The sequence below is a fragment of the Scardinius erythrophthalmus genome (genome assembly GCF_964197995.2).
Source record: "Scardinius erythrophthalmus genome assembly, chromosome: 22".
In the NCBI taxonomy this organism is placed as follows: Eukaryota; Metazoa; Chordata; class Actinopteri; order Cypriniformes; family Leuciscidae; genus Scardinius; species Scardinius erythrophthalmus.
Window position 1 is genome coordinate 20,095,882 of NC_138242.1, and position 17,016 is coordinate 20,112,897.

Consider the following 17,016-nt stretch of genomic DNA (forward strand, 5'->3'; position numbering starts at 1 on the left):
AGGAAGGCAGGGAAATTATTATATAAAAAGGAAAATTATTATATAAATTATTTAAAAATAGAAGGACCAGATGGTGCGCATTTATTTTAAAAAAGTCATTTTTCCATGGTACAGAAATTGAAAAGAAATCGGATGATTTCATTTTAAAAGATGTTTGATCAAATATTATACATAAATATATCAGGGTTATTATACAAAGAAACATTTCCATTACTTGAAATAAAATAAACACACATTTAAATTTGTTATACAGTATATATATACAGTTATTATTTGAAACCTTGCACTGTCAGTTTGACATTTTAAATTATGTTAATTACATGAATTTATTCAGTTACTTCATTTATTACATTCATTTATTTTGTGTCATAATAGAAATATTAATGTAATTAATCAAGCCTCCTGACCGGTTCATAAATTAAATTATGAGGAGTTTTTCTTTCATCAGAGTAATTCACGCTTGAAATACCACGTCAATGCAAAACATTGCAAATTTACCTCATCAAAGATTAATTAATCTTAGGTTCATTAATCTTAGACTCATTATTTTGGTATATCATGTAATTAATGCAACTAAAATATATTAATTCCAGCCTTAATAAAGACATTTTAGGTGTTTTTTTTTCTCAACCTTTATTTTTTTAATACATTTTTTTGAGTTGATATTTCATATTGGTTCCATAGCAATCTACAACACTGTGAATGACTTACTTCTCACCTTTGACCGACTGGACACAGAATATGTATTCTTATTTAAAGAATAACTGTTCTGAAAGGCCTGCAAGTCATTTATAATTATGGCTCTTTTTAGGGAGCAAGAGTGCAGAACTCGGCCAAGAACCTGGGAGTGAGAGACCGCACTCCTTCAACAGTTCCAAGGTAACCACACACACACACACACACACACACACACACACACACACACACACACACACACAATTTCAGTCCCTTCACATTCACACTGTGGTTTTCACTAACCTTTACAAAATGTGCATGAAATAATTTTAGACCTAAATGCCACGGTTCGAAGATTTACACATTTCAGAAAAATGTGTAGGCCTCCAGAATTATTAAAGCTCTATATTGATATGCCTCAAACATTCTGATGAGGGGTTTGCTGTAAACCTTAAACCAAACCGACGTCAAATAACTAGAGGAGATTTTTCACTGCGTCTCGGCCAAGTGTTTTGAACACACCAAAGGACTATTCGACTGTGTAGGAACGTCATCATTTTCATCATTCAAAAAGGGAAACCGAAATTAGGACTGCAGATATACTATACAAACCGTAAACAGAGCAGCGCTTGCTTAAAGGAGAACTCCGGTCAATTTTAACATTGAGCTAATTTTTTTGTAAATTTGGAGTGCTGTCAGTTCAGAGAACAACGACAAAAATCGGTGTTGCCTACACCGTGTTATCCTCTTTTTAAATTTGCACCCTGTTGACTTCAATGGGGCACGTTTTAAACCTGCTTTTAGCCTCTTAACATCCTTGATGTGTCATTACAAGTGCCCAGCCATGTGAGTGATTCCTTCGGAGTGAACGCGGGTCAATCTGACTGCAGTAGATGTGAAAGATATGAATAAAAATGATGTTATTTCAGTAATCGATTGTCGAGTTCACGCGCGTGATCATAGGTAATTAAACCTATGCGTGTGAACTCGACAATCGATTACTATGGACTTCGACCGAAAACAGGAAGAAAATACAGGTATGTGCGCTGGCTGAAATAACATCATTTTTATTCATATCTTTCACATCTACTGCAGTCAGATTCACCCGTGATCACTCTGAAGGAATCACTCACATTGGCTGTGCACTTGTAATGACACATCAAGGATGTTAAGAGGCTAAAGGCAGGTTTAAAACTTGCCCCATTGAAGTCAACAGGGTGCAAATTTTAAAAAGAGGATAACATGGTGTAGGCAACACCGATTTTTGTCATTGTTTTCTGTATTGACAGCACTCTAAATTTACAAAAAAATGAGCTCAATGTTAAAATTGACCGGAGTTCTCCTTTAACATTTTGAATATCAATCATCCTGATCACTTTCTTCATTCCACTCGGCTCATGTTATTATGAAAATAAGAACATCGGCAAAAGAAAAAAAAAAAACGATGACGTTCAATAATAGTCAACGGTGCGGAACACACCAAAAAACTGAGCTAACCGTCGCTCAAAAACGGATCAAAAGTGCCCATGGCCAACCGACTTGTTGTGTCCCTGGCTTTAAGTGTTTGGAATGAATGTGAGTAAATTAATACTTTCGCCGCTGACAAAATCAGCAATGCAAGTTTGAGAGGTGGCGGGGCGTCAAATCTCGCGAGAATCACGACTTGCTTTACGGCACGACGTCACATACGTCAACAACATATGAAGCAGCCTCTATGGAAGACACTAGCACGCATTTCAGACGTGAATCATGGCAGAGTCGACGAAGAAAACGAAGAAAGCGGGGAGGGGATCAGGCCGTGAGTGCAGAGACGGCTCTGCATGAGTGGTATTTACGACAGTAACGTTAAATACAAGTACTCCACAACGACTCTAGGGGTCGCTGTTTGGCAAAAACGGAAACTGCATAGTATGCCTTTAACCCATAAAAGGTGTTTGGTACAAATGAATGTTTTTAGGTTGACTCAACAATATTAAATAATATTTATGACTTGAAATAAAACCAGTTAATTTAGATTTTTTGTACCTTTTTTAAGTGTATAGCTCACATACAGCTACTGTATAACACTATTATTTGCTGCTTGACTAGGGCTGGTATTTCTTTATGAAAATGGTAATCTAGTGATAAGCGGCCCACAGTTTTATTCGAGACACAAACTCAGGAACGGCTGTCCGGCATTTATTCTTTAAATGACTTCCTGCTGTACAGCCGTATGAAACAAAACACACAGCATTCTTGCAAATGTGCACATTGTTGTTTTCATCCATATACAATGAACCTGCAGGGTATTAAATTCACAAAACATATTCTTGAACATAAAGTTCATGTCCTCTCTTAGAACAGCCATCGTGTGCGTGTGAGAGAGAGAGAGAGAGAGAGAGAGAGAGAGAGAGAGAGAGAGAGAGAGAGAGAGAGAGAGAGAGAGAGAGAGAGAGAGAGAGAGAGATTTTTCCAAAAACATTTATTACAAAAATATTTAACAATTTTAAAAACTTTCAAATGTAAATCACATCATGTTTATAGAAAATATGAAAAATCAATTTCACTGTCCATAACAGAACACAATGCCCCTCTATGACACCATATCTTTTCAAACGTTTCTAGACAGTTAGTAGCTTTATAAAAATAGAAATCAATAAGCAGTCTAGCTTTGATCATGGCTCTAAACATTATCACAACATCATAATCACCTTTTTGTTCAATTTTCCTCTTTCTGCTAACATATACTGCCATTTTTGCCTTGCCTACAATAAAATTAATCAATTGGCATTCATCTTGTCTTCTTCTGGTATATTTAAAACCAAAAATAAAAACTGTTACAGTAAAATTCTCATCAAAACGAATGAAAATATCCTTCAACAAGTCAAATAAAGGCTTAAGTCTTGAGCAGTGCATAAACATGTGAAAAACAGTTTCTCTTTGAGAACAAAAAGGGCACTCTTGATTAACATTTGGATTTAAAATAGAAATAAAAGAATTAACAGCAATTATACCATGTATAATTCTCCATTGTAAGTCTCCAATTCTTTTTGTTAATGGTGGCTTATAAAGTGCCCTCCACTCTGGTTTTACATTTTCATCAACTTCAAGAATAGTGCGCCAAGGTGAATCAACTCTTTCATGCAACCCTTTTTTGTTGAAAACTTTTACACAAGCATTGTAAAAAACTTTTCCCCCAACTTTATATAAATCCATATCGGATACATTTTCCAAAAAAACTCCAGAATTTTCCCCTATATTTGGGGACAAAAAACACTTTGGAAAAGCATCTTTATCGCTAGGCAGAAGTTTCTTAGCAAAACAGTTTCCAAGCATGTTCAACTCTTTCGCTGTAAATACAGACTGCAAATTCTGAAGAAATCTTTCAACAATTCGAACTGATTTAATACCTAATAAGGCAGCCACATTTTCCACATTTTTAAAACAGGGACCAGTCACATTAATTAAACGCCCCAGTGTTACAATTTTGGATTTAATAAGAGCACCATTTGATAGTCCACATGCATGTGAGATATCCAGACGAGCACCATAAATCATGGGTTCTTCGAGTAACCAAAAAAGAGAATCTGTCTCAGTTCTTTTCACTTTAAAAAGGTCCCAAACTTTAAACAGATTTCTATAAAAAACAGGAAGCTCCGTTGTACTGATTCTCTTTGGATCCATCAAAAATAAATTTTCGCTTAAACAGAGTTCATCAACGGACTGAAGTATAACACAGGCCACTGACTTCCAGGCCATGTTCTCTGAGCTGGTAAGCAAGCGTTGTATGAATTGTAGCCGAAAGGCCGCAGTCCTGCTTTGTACATGTATGAGTCCTTGACCCCCTTCTTCTTTTTTTAAATACAAGATATTGTGCGGTATCCAGTGTAACTTGTCCCAAAAAAAGTCCAATAAAACAGACTGGATCTTTGCAAGTAAATAAGCTGGTGGGTCAATGCAGGCCATCCGGTGCCACAAAGAGGAAGCCACCAAATTATTAATCACCAGAGTACGTCCTCTGTATGATAAATTTGGTACAAGCCATTTCCATTTTTCAAGTCGGCTCTTAAGCTTTTCAACAGTTCCGATCCAGTTTTTTTGAGATACTGTTTCATTTCCTAAAAAAACTCCCAAGTATCTCAAACCATCTCTTGTCCAGCATAGACCTCCTGGAAGATTTGGTAGTGCTCTACATTTCCACTCTCCCATCAAAACTGCCTCACTTTTATTCCAATTAATTCTTGCAGATGAAATTGATTCAAAATCTTTTAGTGTCTCAAGTAATACATCAACATCACTTTGTTTATTAATCATCACCACTACATCATCTGCATATGCAGACAGACACAGAGGAATCTTACAATTCTGTAGAGACACTCCTTCTAGAACTCTCCTTAAAACACTTAAAAGTGGTTCTATTGCAAGGGTGTATAATAACCCTGAGAGTGAACAGCCTTGTCGTACTCCTCGACCCACTTTGAAAGGAGCACATAAGCCACCATTAATCTTCAGAATACTCTCAATATCACAATATAGGATTTTAACATAAGATAAAAAATCTGAGTTAAAACCAAAAGCCTGAAGCGTCTTCCACAAATAGTTGTGTTCGACGCGATCAAATGCTTTTTCTTGATCTAAGGAAATCAAGCCTATGTCAAGACCAAACATTTTAGTTACATCAAACAAATCTCTGATTAAATGAATGTTGTCAAAAATTGACCTACCAGGCACACAATATGACTGGTCAGGATGAATGACTTCATCTAAAAACTCACCCAAACGAGTAGCTAGTACTTTAGATAACAGTTTATAATCACAACACAATAAGGACACGGGTCTCCAATTTTTTATATCACTTAAATTACCTTTCTTAGGCAAAAGGGTCAAGACCGCTCTTCTACAACTTATTGGCAATCGTCCTTTTGTTAAACTGTCATTAAGAACTAATAACAAATCTTCTCCAATAACAGACCAAAAACTTTTGTAAAACTCAAACGGGATTCCATCTAATCCAGGAACTTTACCATTGTCCATACTTTGAAGAGCTTTAAACAATTCTTCCAGGCCAATAGGCTTTGAAAGTGCTATATTTGCTTTTTTTGAAATTTTTGGTAATTGTCCAAAAAAAGCCTTCTCTAAGTCTTTATCTTCTTTATATTCAGACTTGTAAAGTTTTTCATAAAAACCAACTGCTCTTTCTCTTATTTCCTTAGAGTCTGACAACAAAAATCCAGACTCAGAAAGTAATGAATGAATAAAACGTTTCTGGCCATTCTTTTTTTCTAAACCAAAGAAATATTTTGATGGTACATCCATCTGTTCTATGGTTTTAAAACGCGATCTGACCAGCGCCCCCTGTGCCTTCATCTCTTGTAGGTCAGATAAAGCAGTTTTCTTTAAAAAAAGAGAATCGACATACGCTTGATTTTCACTTAATTGTGCCATATCTTGAAGATTAAGAATTTCAGCTTCTAAAACTCTTATTGACTTAGCGGTCTCCTTTGTGATATTTTGAGTATACTGTTGACAAAAAACCTTGATTTGAGTCTTGCCAAAATCCCACCAACTCTGCAGAGAAGAAAAAGAAACTTTTTCATTTTTAAAATTTTTCCAAAAAAAATCAAAAGTCTCTTTAAAAAAGACATCATTTATCAAAGCAGTGTTAAAATGCCAATACGCACTCCTTGGTGAGACAGAATTGAAGAAAACACTGCAAATAACTAAACTGTGGTCTGAAAAATATTATACAGCTCTTAAAAACACTGTGATGGTGTTTAAAACTGTAAAATCTATCTAGTCTTGCTAAAGACAATAGATTTTCGTGTGCATGAGCCCATGTATATTGCCGTAAATCTCCGTTTATGCTTCTCCAGACATCACATAGATCGTTTCTTTCTATTATTTCACAAAGCCGCTTACGAGAAGGCATATGTGGCTCTATATGATTGCGATCAATATTTTGTTCAACACAATTAAAATCACCACCAAGAAATAAATACTCTTCGCTATTACATTTATCTAAAGTTGAGCATAGAATATCTAAAAAAGCAACTCTCTCTATTGGAAAAGTGGGAGCATACACACAAATAAAAACCAAAACATATTTTTCAAAAAAAGCTTGAATTTTTAAAAGTCTCCCCTTCACTATTTCCTCTATCTTAAAAGAGCATGGAGTAAACTTCTTTGCAAACATGATGGCAACTCCTCCACTACGTGAAGTTTTATGACTTAGAAATATATGACCATTCCATTCTTTTATCCAGTCTGTAGCATTTCTATCATCACTGTGTGTTTCTTGTAAAAAAAGAACATCAAGTTGTTTCTGCCTTATTGTTTCATGCACTTGCATTCTCTTTACATCATCTCTGGCTCCGTTCACATTTAAAGATGCTATACGGATATCTGCCATGTGTAAAGAAAAAAAGAAACTTACAAAAAATAATCTATACAGAAACACACAGCCACTCAAGGCAAAGGATCTATGCCACTTTATCATCATTATTCAGCTGGTTTTGGATTTTTGTAACAATTTTTTTCAGTCGATATACTTCTTTATCCAGAAAGGAACCTTCACTCATCAGATTCTTAGTACTTTCTGCAAACCGTTTCAGGTCTGGGAAAAAATCAGCAACCTGTACTCCTCTCTGATTTTTTGTTACTTTTAAAAACTTCTTAATTTCTTCAGCACTGTAATCATTACATATCCACTCGCTTTGTGAACAACTTGAAGCACTAGAATCAGACAATTCACTTTCACTTTCAACATTATCTGTATCATTTTTCTGATCTTTTCTTGCTTGTTTTGAAACTCTTTCTTTATCGTTGTTTCTCCTTTTTAGAGGAGTTTTAAAGACAGCTTGATCTATGTCTACTTCACACATATTTACACTGTCTGATACAGACTCTATATCAGATAAACAATTCGTTGAACTGCTTTGTGTGTCCATCAATTCTTCAACAATCACATTAGCTTCTTGAAGCAAGCTTACATTTGACTTTGCCTGACCCTTATCAGTCAAATCCGAATCTTTCACTACCATCATAGTTTTAACAACAGTTTCGACTGTTTGTTCACAGGCAACTTTGTTAATTGTGTCTTTGACACTCTGTGCTGAATTCACAGTTGCTGAGTTTACAGGTAGGCTTACTGAAATCACAGGTACTGACACAGATGTTCCAGCAACACTTTCCACATCTTGCACCACACTCTCATCTATCATGTCCTGCCTTGTACGTGTATTTGCGGGACAAGCACGAGCCAAATGCCCCGTTTTTCCACATCCAAAACACTTCATTGTAGTGTCAGTGGATACATAGACAGTATAGTCAAAATCATCAAATCTGAATTTCAGATTTAAATTCAGTTCAGTTCTGTTCTCACTCAAAATCATATAAGTGAATCTCCTAAAAGACACCACATGTTTGATTAAGTCCGATTTACTCCCGATCGCAATCTTTTTCACAGGAGCAACTAGCTTCCCGAAACGTGACAATTCTTTAACCAAAGCCTCATCTTTGATAAAAGGTGGAATATTAGACAAAATAACTTTCCTCGCAGGTGTTGAAAGAGAAAGCACAGGTGTAAAAAGACCACGAATTACAACTCCTCTTTCTACAACATTATTGGCATTTTCAACAGTGTTCAAAAAAACAAACAACCGCATTGCTCATTCTTGACGCTGCTAAAATACTCTTATGTCCAACAATCTCACCGATAGCTAAGACACAATCTTCCACACTTGCTGCGGCCGTCACTTTAACCCCGTGACGCCGTGTTAATGAATCAAGTGAGTCAACACCTTGGGCCGCCATGCCCTCGGTGATACACTGATAATCAACGGCCAGAAAAAAAACACTATATTGTTTTATCTACTCAATACAGATTAAACGTCAAAAAATAGCGATATTCAACTAAGAAAAAGAGGCCACAGCGGGCAGAAAACTCATTCAAACTCACCACACGCTCTCCACGCTCGCTCACTCAACAGACGCTCACGCATGCGCACGAGAGAGAGAGAGAGAGAGAGAGAGAGAGAGAGAGAGAGCGCGCATGGGAGCCAAACTATATTTCCTGCTGGGAAACAGAATGAAACATACATTAAAAAGCATATCTACTCACTCTCTCTCAGCAGGTTCAAAACTCCAGTGTAAACTCTAATCTTTCACAGTCACTTGAGGTCCGTAGGAAGATGTACTGTAGCGTGACCCTCAAGACAATGACTCATAGCTTTTCATAGCGTGTTGCATGTGATCATCGCTGTGTGGCTTATGTTTATTTGGCATATAACAAATGCTGCCTAAATCCAAGAAGGTACTGGGGTACATGTTGGGTTTTCATCTTTTATGGGGACATTACATAGACGTAATGATTTTTATAATATACAAACTATATATTCTGTCCCCTAACCCTACCCATCACAGAAAACTCTATATATAATTATTTTAATATTTCTAAAATTCTATTAACAGATTGTACAAACTGTGTCAGCCTCCACCTCCTGACGGCGACCCCTGAACCCATGTCTTCAAAAGATCTGGACCAGCCCTGGTTCAACTCCAGACGAGACACACACACACACACACACACACGCACACACACACACACACACACTAAGTAAAGAGACTGTCTGGACGTCTAGCCTCTCTCCTGCTTAGAGGCATCTGTCACCTCTCAAGAGTTCACATCATAATATCTAATGACTTTTCTCATAGCTTTTTAAAGGCACCAATATTTTTTTTATTTCATGCTTTGCTACGGCGCATCTCATTTTAGACCGAAGATCAAACAAACAGAATGTCTGATCTCACCGCTGCTGTCAAGTCATTCACATCAATAGAGTGTCAATCACAATGTCTGTTCCAATAACTGTTTTTTTCTTTATGTAAAAGAATTTGCACAGTGCTTTAGTCTCTTATGTTAAGGCGTAACTTGTTTATAGTTGCTTTTATTGGGCATAGCATCCAAAAGCCTCATTGCAACTGTATGTGCATTTTGTTTTATTTCATCTATTCTCATATAAATCTTTGACATATGTAGGTTTAGCTTTCACATTAGGTTTCTCTACTCTTAAAGGTTGTTTAGAGTTTATTAACACCATAGTGCATTAAGCTACATGTCGCAGTCTCAGTACTGCAGTCTCAGTGAATCTAGGGTGACACACAGTACTGGAAAGTTCATACGACACAGTCATCAGTGTTATAGGTTTATATATTTGTCACACTTACATAGGTCTATAAATGTTTTTGTCTCACCACAATTAAAAATTCAGTACTCAGGAGTTATCGTGTTACATGTTATATTAGTGTTGCTTAAAATAACAAATTAATCAGTCATTACTATGCAATATTGAGAAACCGCGCTAAACAGAAATTGTTTTTTAACTGCATAAGTACCATTTTGAGAAACAGAAGATATTTTTATGTTATATGATGCATCTATGAATTATACATGCTCTTGATAAAAGCAGCCAGAAGGTTACATAAATTCGTGTGATGATATTACTGTAAAAATGTTTTTAGTTAAAAAAAAGTTATTTATTTTGTCTTAAAACTAACCCTTTTTGAGATTTTCTGAATACATGTATCTTTTTAACCTGAAAACCAGGTTGATTCCCCCATTATTATAGTAAATTGTAATGTCAAATCGTAATTCATTTCAAATAAAAAAATGTTTAAAAGAAAATGCAATCATATTTCTTTATATATATATATATATATATATATATATATATATATATATATATATATATATATATATATATATATATATATATAATGTATTTATTTTTACCCATTTTACATGGTGGAACTGTGTGACTGTACATATTTATGCAACAGACTTAAACAGTGATTTTGATTTAAATTTGTGCTGCAAATCTGTCACAGGTCTCTCAAGTGAATGTATTTAGTTTGCATCTGACAGTATGCACTGAGTGCACACAAACTCCCAGCTGCTTTATGTGCTGTGCTCTCATCCATCAGATGTGCAGCTGGTATCAGACCAGTTAAAGTCTTCAGGAATCTCACTAATGGCCTCTGCATGTAGACAACTGTCTTTGACAAACATTGTTTACCTGTCATAATATCCCTGGGCTCACTGTCACTTGCAGTTTTTATGGAGTAAATGTTTTACAGATGTTCTGGTTCCCCCGAGAAACTTTGCGTTTGCTCGCAAAATGTTTGCATTCTCTCACAAAAAAAAAAACAAAAAAAACGTTTGCGTTCTTTTGCAAAATTTTTGTGTTTGCAAATTAACACAAAGTTTCTCGGGGAACGCAAATCATTTGCGAGAGAAAGCAAAAGCATTGCCCAATAATTTTTCCTCCCATCTAATTTTTTTCTTCTTCATCAGAGTCGATACTATGGAAGCTTGTTTCCGCCACTGAATAAAACATTTTAAAAGATAATTGCGACTTTTTATCTCACAATTGCGAGTTTACATCTCGCAATTCTGACTTTATTTCTCGGAATTGCGAGATATAAAGTCAGAATTGCGAGATATAAAGTCGCAATTGCGTCTTATAAAGTCAGAATTTTTTCTTGCAATTCTGACTTTATATCACGCAATTCTGACTTTATATCTCAGAATTCTGACTTTATATCACGCAATTCTGACTTTATAACACATAATTGCGAGTTTACATCTCGCAATTCTGACATCTTTTCTCAGAATTGTGAGATATAAAGTCCAATTCTAAGGGGGAAAAAAGACGGACTTTTTTTTTTTGTTTTACCTTAGAATAGGTTATATCTGACAATTCTGACTTTATAACACGCAATTGCGACTTTATATCATGCAATTCTGACTTTATATCTCCCAATTGCGTGATATAAAGTCAGAATTCTGAGATATAGTCAGAATTGCGTGATATAAAGTCGCAATTGCTAGAAAAAAAAGTCAGAATTCTGACTTTATAACACGCAATTCTGACTTTATTTCACGCAAATTCTGACTTTATATCTCGCAATTCTGACTTTATTTCACGCAATTCTGACTTTATATCTCACAATTCTGAGAAATAAAGTCAGAATTGCGAGATGTAAACTCGCAATTGTGAGATAAAAAGTCGCAATTATCTTTTATTTTTTTTTATTTTGTGGCAGAAACAAGCTTCCATACGATACACCTTCAATCCTTCCGAAACGTGTTTTTTTTTTCTTACCCTGATTCTATGGTAAGCCCATTATAAGTGTGTATATTTTGTACGTTTGCACGAAAAGTTTTTCCTTTGCGTTTTTTGCATATAGATGACAAAACGATCCCATTAACGCGGATCTGTGAAAACGATTAAAAACGCTGTATTATGCATGCCAGGCCAGTAGTTGGCGATGTCACTTTTTTAAAGAAACAATATGCGCTTTTAGACTGAACATGTAATCATAGACAGTAAAAGAAATGGACATAGCGACCCCATTGGATTCAACGGTGAAAAGTGAAGTCAATTAGAAGCCCTCACTTCCTGATGGCTGACCGTAATCCGCAGACTCAAACTGAGCTTGACGACGTAGATGTGACGTGAGCAACCTGTCTGTCTTCTAGTAGCTGTGCCAAGAGAAATCCGAATCATTCCCTTCCGAAACTTGCAGAGACGGAGAGTGTGAGTAGGAGGTGTCCATGAGCTAGGAGCAGGAGAAACTTTTGCTAAGTATTCTAACTAATTATTTTGTCATTTTGCCTCCACGTCCCCCCGATTGCCCGCGAGCTTCTCCTGTCCATACGGTAATTTCTCTACTGTGCGACAGAGAGTCGCGTGGTTATGGCGCAATCTTTAGCCTATTTTTACAAAAACTGCTTCTACGGGGCCATAACGTAAGATACAAGGTAATGGAGCCTTTTATACATTTTCGTGTTATAATAATGTACAAATGGAGTCTTTAAACGCCTCAGATGTAAAGTTATTCGCTGTCAAAGTGACGCCAAAATGAATGGGAGTCAATGGAATGCTAACAGCAGGTGGGGGTCTGCTAATCAATGGCGGCGCCCAGGGAAGCTTCAGTTTTTTATGAAACATTGGCCCCCTGCATGTAATACGCATGTGCATGGCGTCACCGTTTTCAAAAATAATGATATCGTTTTAAAAAAACTTCCACTTTGAAACCCATTTTTAAAAGTTAAATGCATACAAAGTTTTCCATTTTTAGTTGTAAACGGCCCATTAGACCTAGAAGGAGGTTTTTCGCGCGAATTTGCGTACTTGCGTCTATCGTCCTCTAAGGCCAAACAGTGCTTCTTGGAAAAAAAGTGAATTTTAATAATTCTCGTAATAAATGCTTGAAATAAAATGAGACACAGCATTTTCTTGGCTTTTCGGAGATGGCGCAAACTGACATTAGGAATGTTTTAAAAGCGACGTGGAAATGGCGTTTTTTTACTACTCAACAGGTGAGTAAGATATTTTATTGAACAGATAAATTGCCATGTAGCTCTCCAACAGAGTTCACTGCAAACCATTATCTATTGTGAAAGGTCATTTAATTATGGTTGTTGTAATGCTGTGCTGGAATTTATTTTCAAGGAAGTGCTGTATCTATTACAAAGTAGGCTACAGCTATAACAGCTTGAGATCCTTTCCATCCAAACTTATATCTCTTAAGCCTATAGTGGGTGTTTTATGAGCAGAAGGATAAATATTCATCCTAACAGTCCCGCAGAGCCGTAGTACAACACAAACTATGTACTTCCGCAAAATGCATGCAGTTTTGTTGTTAAGCTATTTTAACACATAATGCTCCTGACATTTGAAGTAAGCAATATAATACATAAGTGTGGATACATTTAGCCTATAGCCTACAAGATAATAAGGCATAATAAGCCCACAAGAATCCTTTGCATTATATATAAGTTTCATTTGTTTAGCGTCATATGAGTTTAATAACACTTACTCTGTGTAAACAACGAGGGCGGGTCTCTCAGACATGAACAGCCAATGAAAATCGACCTGAGGTGTAATCTTTTTCATTGGCTTTGAGAAGAAGCCGTCGCCAGCTACTCTGCCGAGACCGGAGGAGGGACAGTCCCATCAGATAGTGACCAAACCCTGATACTTTCAGCATGTGCTGGAGCAGAAGACGAGTTCTCAGCAGCGCTGGATGTCCACTCACTTCCCGCTAGAGATCCGTCCGCAATCCCACACGTTTGAAGATGCTTGGCTATATTTAACCATATCTAAACCATTTGCTGTTTAATGCAACGCATTCCCATGGCGTCTGTTCAGCAGTCAAGAATTCAGTCATACCTGGAGAAGAATAAAATCGGACCCTTGTTTGAGGTATGCGCTACAACTTTTTCTCCACAAACGATGCTCGTAAGGCACCTCGAGATTTTGCTGCATTGGAAACGAATGAAGCAGGATCTTCTTGTCTGCTCGAACGCAGATTTAGATGTGAATTAGAGTTGAATTGTAAGTGAATTATGATGGCACAGGGCATTTTAAGAACATCTTATTTCATTTGAGGTCGTTTGAATTGGGAAGTGTAAGCGGGATGTTTGTGCTTATGTTTGTGCAAAGCCTCCTGCATTCAACTTACCTCCATTTAATCAATGGAACAGTTGGAAACTAGAGATTTTGGACTTAATTGGGCTCTCATTATAGCCTACCCTGTAGAAATCATCTGAAGTAATGTGATAGAAGATGTTTCTGCTGACTGGACGATTTCTAGCAGCAAGCCAATCTGATGCCATTGTTTCTTTTGTCAAGATTTTCGTATTTGAATATAGGCTATATACTGTATTGGGAACGCCAGGTCCCAGCTCCTTCTTAAGATATGTCCTTGCATTTGTTTTGTATAGTTGAATTAAATGAATACTGCACTGTAAATATATGGCCATACTGTACAGGAGACATGGGAATGATGTAACACGGGGTGAATAATGCCAACGTTTAAATTGGAATGAACTATACACTACATGTACTTACTATAACGTTAGGATAGGGGTTTGGTTTAGGGTTAGTCACATGTTATTATGTATAATTTATAGTTATTGCTACAGTAACTACATGTAACGTGTAACAAGGACTCTGTTACCCAAGACCCTTATGAAGTGACAATAGAAGTTGTAAGACTCAGGAAGTTGTAAGAAGTTTTGGATTTACTGGACCAGAACACATTTTGAGGTAACATGTTAAAAGAATATAAATATAATGAGAGGGTTGTAACACTTTCTGATGTATAGTGGACCCACAAAGATTGCACAAAATGGGACAGTAGGCTTATATTAAAACAAAATGTTTATGTCATAATAATAGTTTTTAAGATACATTTTAAAACTACAATTATTGAATGCACCAAATTTAAAATACATGTGGTACATCTGGTAGCTATATGAGATATGTAACCGCAGCAATCTTTGTATTTGCCATTAATTTACAGAGTTTAGGAATAATTTGTAGATTTCTAACACATATGGGAACATAATATTAAAGTTTGAAATGCATAGCACAAAAATCAACTGAGTTGCAGACGTTTAAATAAAATGTTACATTGCCCGGTCTCTTCTACTTTTGCACTGTCAGCAACATTGGATAATCATTTGGATGATGTGGGGGACTAAGTAAAAACCTATAATTAATTGAACAGATTGCCTTTGAAATGGTATTAGACTATACGCATAGTGTCCATTAGACTGGAGCTGGCCACTATGTCTGAAACAATAGAAACTGGACACACCAGTCACCTTGAGAAAACTGCTCCACACCATAATGAACCAAAACAGCGTTGTCATCCACCACTGCTTTACCTCCATGAGGCATCTGTAGTAAGAGGAACGGTCTATACGAGCAAACTGCTGATGTATCAACTGTCTTGTAGCAGGGACTGTGTGCATGGGCTGAATATTAAACAGCAATAAAGCTAAAAGCAGCGCGCGTGTGACCTAGTACCATGGACAGCGGCGCCGCGCAGAGATCTCCCACATGAACGCGTTTCCCCCGGGGGCGAGCGCTGTGAGTGGGTTGTTGCGCGAGTGTCTCTCGCCTTCTTCCTCTTTATCGCTTTTGAATTGTGTGTGTTAGTTTTGAAGTATTTTTTATTTGTGAGAATTCTTTAGCAGTCTCTTGAAATTCCCTCAGATTAGTCTGACAAGTCCTGCTAAATATGGTAACACTTAATTACAGACAGTTTACACATGCTCATGTTTTTAATGAATATAATTTAAAGTAGATTAGAACGGGGCTAGTTGTCACAAGGGCTGTATCCGAGTAACTAGGAGGTTTTGAGTCAAAAGTCCTATCAACGTGTATTTTCTCTAGCATGGTTATATGTGCGTTTCAAAGTATGTTGGTTTTAATTTAGCCTTAAATTAAAATATTTTTTTTGTGAAACTAAAAGTTCAATATACATTTTTTGAAGGGTTTAGGGTTAGGGTTAGGGTACATGTGTGTGTATTTATATATACAAATTTAATTATACACAGTACACACACATATATTATTTAAACACAAACTTTTATTTTGGATGCGATTAATCGCGATTAATCTTTTGACAGCCCTATTTATTTTATTTATTTTTTCACCTATCCATCAATTCTACAAACTGCCTGTCCTATGTAGGGACACAGTGAGCCTGAGGCATAGGCAGGAATTATTTTATTTTATTTTAATAAAATAGGCTAGTAGGCTCTTAATAGGCTGTTCCACTGTGACAACTTACCCCAAATAGTGCAACAACTTGCCCCACTATTATTGTCTATTCTGTGAACTGACCTTTTTTTTTTTCTCAGACATCAATGGTGAAAATGTTCACTCATTCTTTCCATATATCAAATATTTACTGAGTAAAAAGTGAGACAACTTATCCCAGTCCTGCTTATATGTTCATTAGTATTATACACAAATGCTGTTATGTAAATTTTAATTTGCACCGCACTTTCATATCCATTCATAACATGTGACACAAATATTATCGTATTAAACAGGGATGCCTGTTTTCTCTATCAGGGTATGCCTCTGTTATTTTATAATGTCACTGCAAACAGCTGATATAGAGTCTCAGTTTGTTTGCACATCATAACTATTATCAGTATCTCTTTCCAGGTGTGTTTGCCCGGTGTGTTTCCCCTTTACGCTGTAACTGAGTCACTGCGAGTGCTTCGGTAGAACAATACAGACACACTGTAAGAAAAAATTATAAATGACCCTTGTTAGCTACTTTACCGGTTCTTGAAAAAAAAACGAAGTTGACAAGTAAACCTAAATTGAGGTCACTATGAATGCAATATGCATGGGACTGGGGAATAACATGACAGCTGTAGCTGCTGCTCACCAAGGCACGGCAACACAGAACTGTAATATTTTATAGGTCAGTTTTTTTAAACATGAAATACATTTGTTTGCCACAGAATTTGACCACTTAAATAAATATTTA

At 36.4% G+C, this 17,016-nt stretch overlaps 2 protein-coding genes across 2 annotated transcripts in view; both read left to right on the forward strand.

Annotated features, from left to right (window-relative positions):
- Positions 1–10,327, forward strand: part of prex2 (phosphatidylinositol-3,4,5-trisphosphate-dependent Rac exchange factor 2) — a 152,081-nt gene extending 141,754 nt beyond the window's left edge. The window contains exons 39-40 of the mRNA XM_081353151.1: positions 812–879; positions 9,124–10,327. Coding sequence (XP_081209277.1) covers positions 812–879; positions 9,124–9,169 — 114 coding nt within the window. The 3' untranslated portion in view covers positions 9,170–10,327. The remainder of the gene's footprint in view (positions 1–811; positions 880–9,123) is intronic.
- A 3,511-nt stretch (positions 10,328–13,838) lies between these two features.
- The window catches only part of cUnh8orf34 (chromosome Un C8orf34 homolog), a gene marked incomplete at its 5' end in the record, with an annotated part of 97,537 nt that continues 94,359 nt past the window's right edge, over positions 13,839–17,016 (forward strand). The window contains one exon of the mRNA XM_081352261.1: positions 13,839–13,922. Coding sequence (XP_081208387.1) covers positions 13,839–13,922 — 84 coding nt within the window. The remainder of the gene's footprint in view (positions 13,923–17,016) is intronic.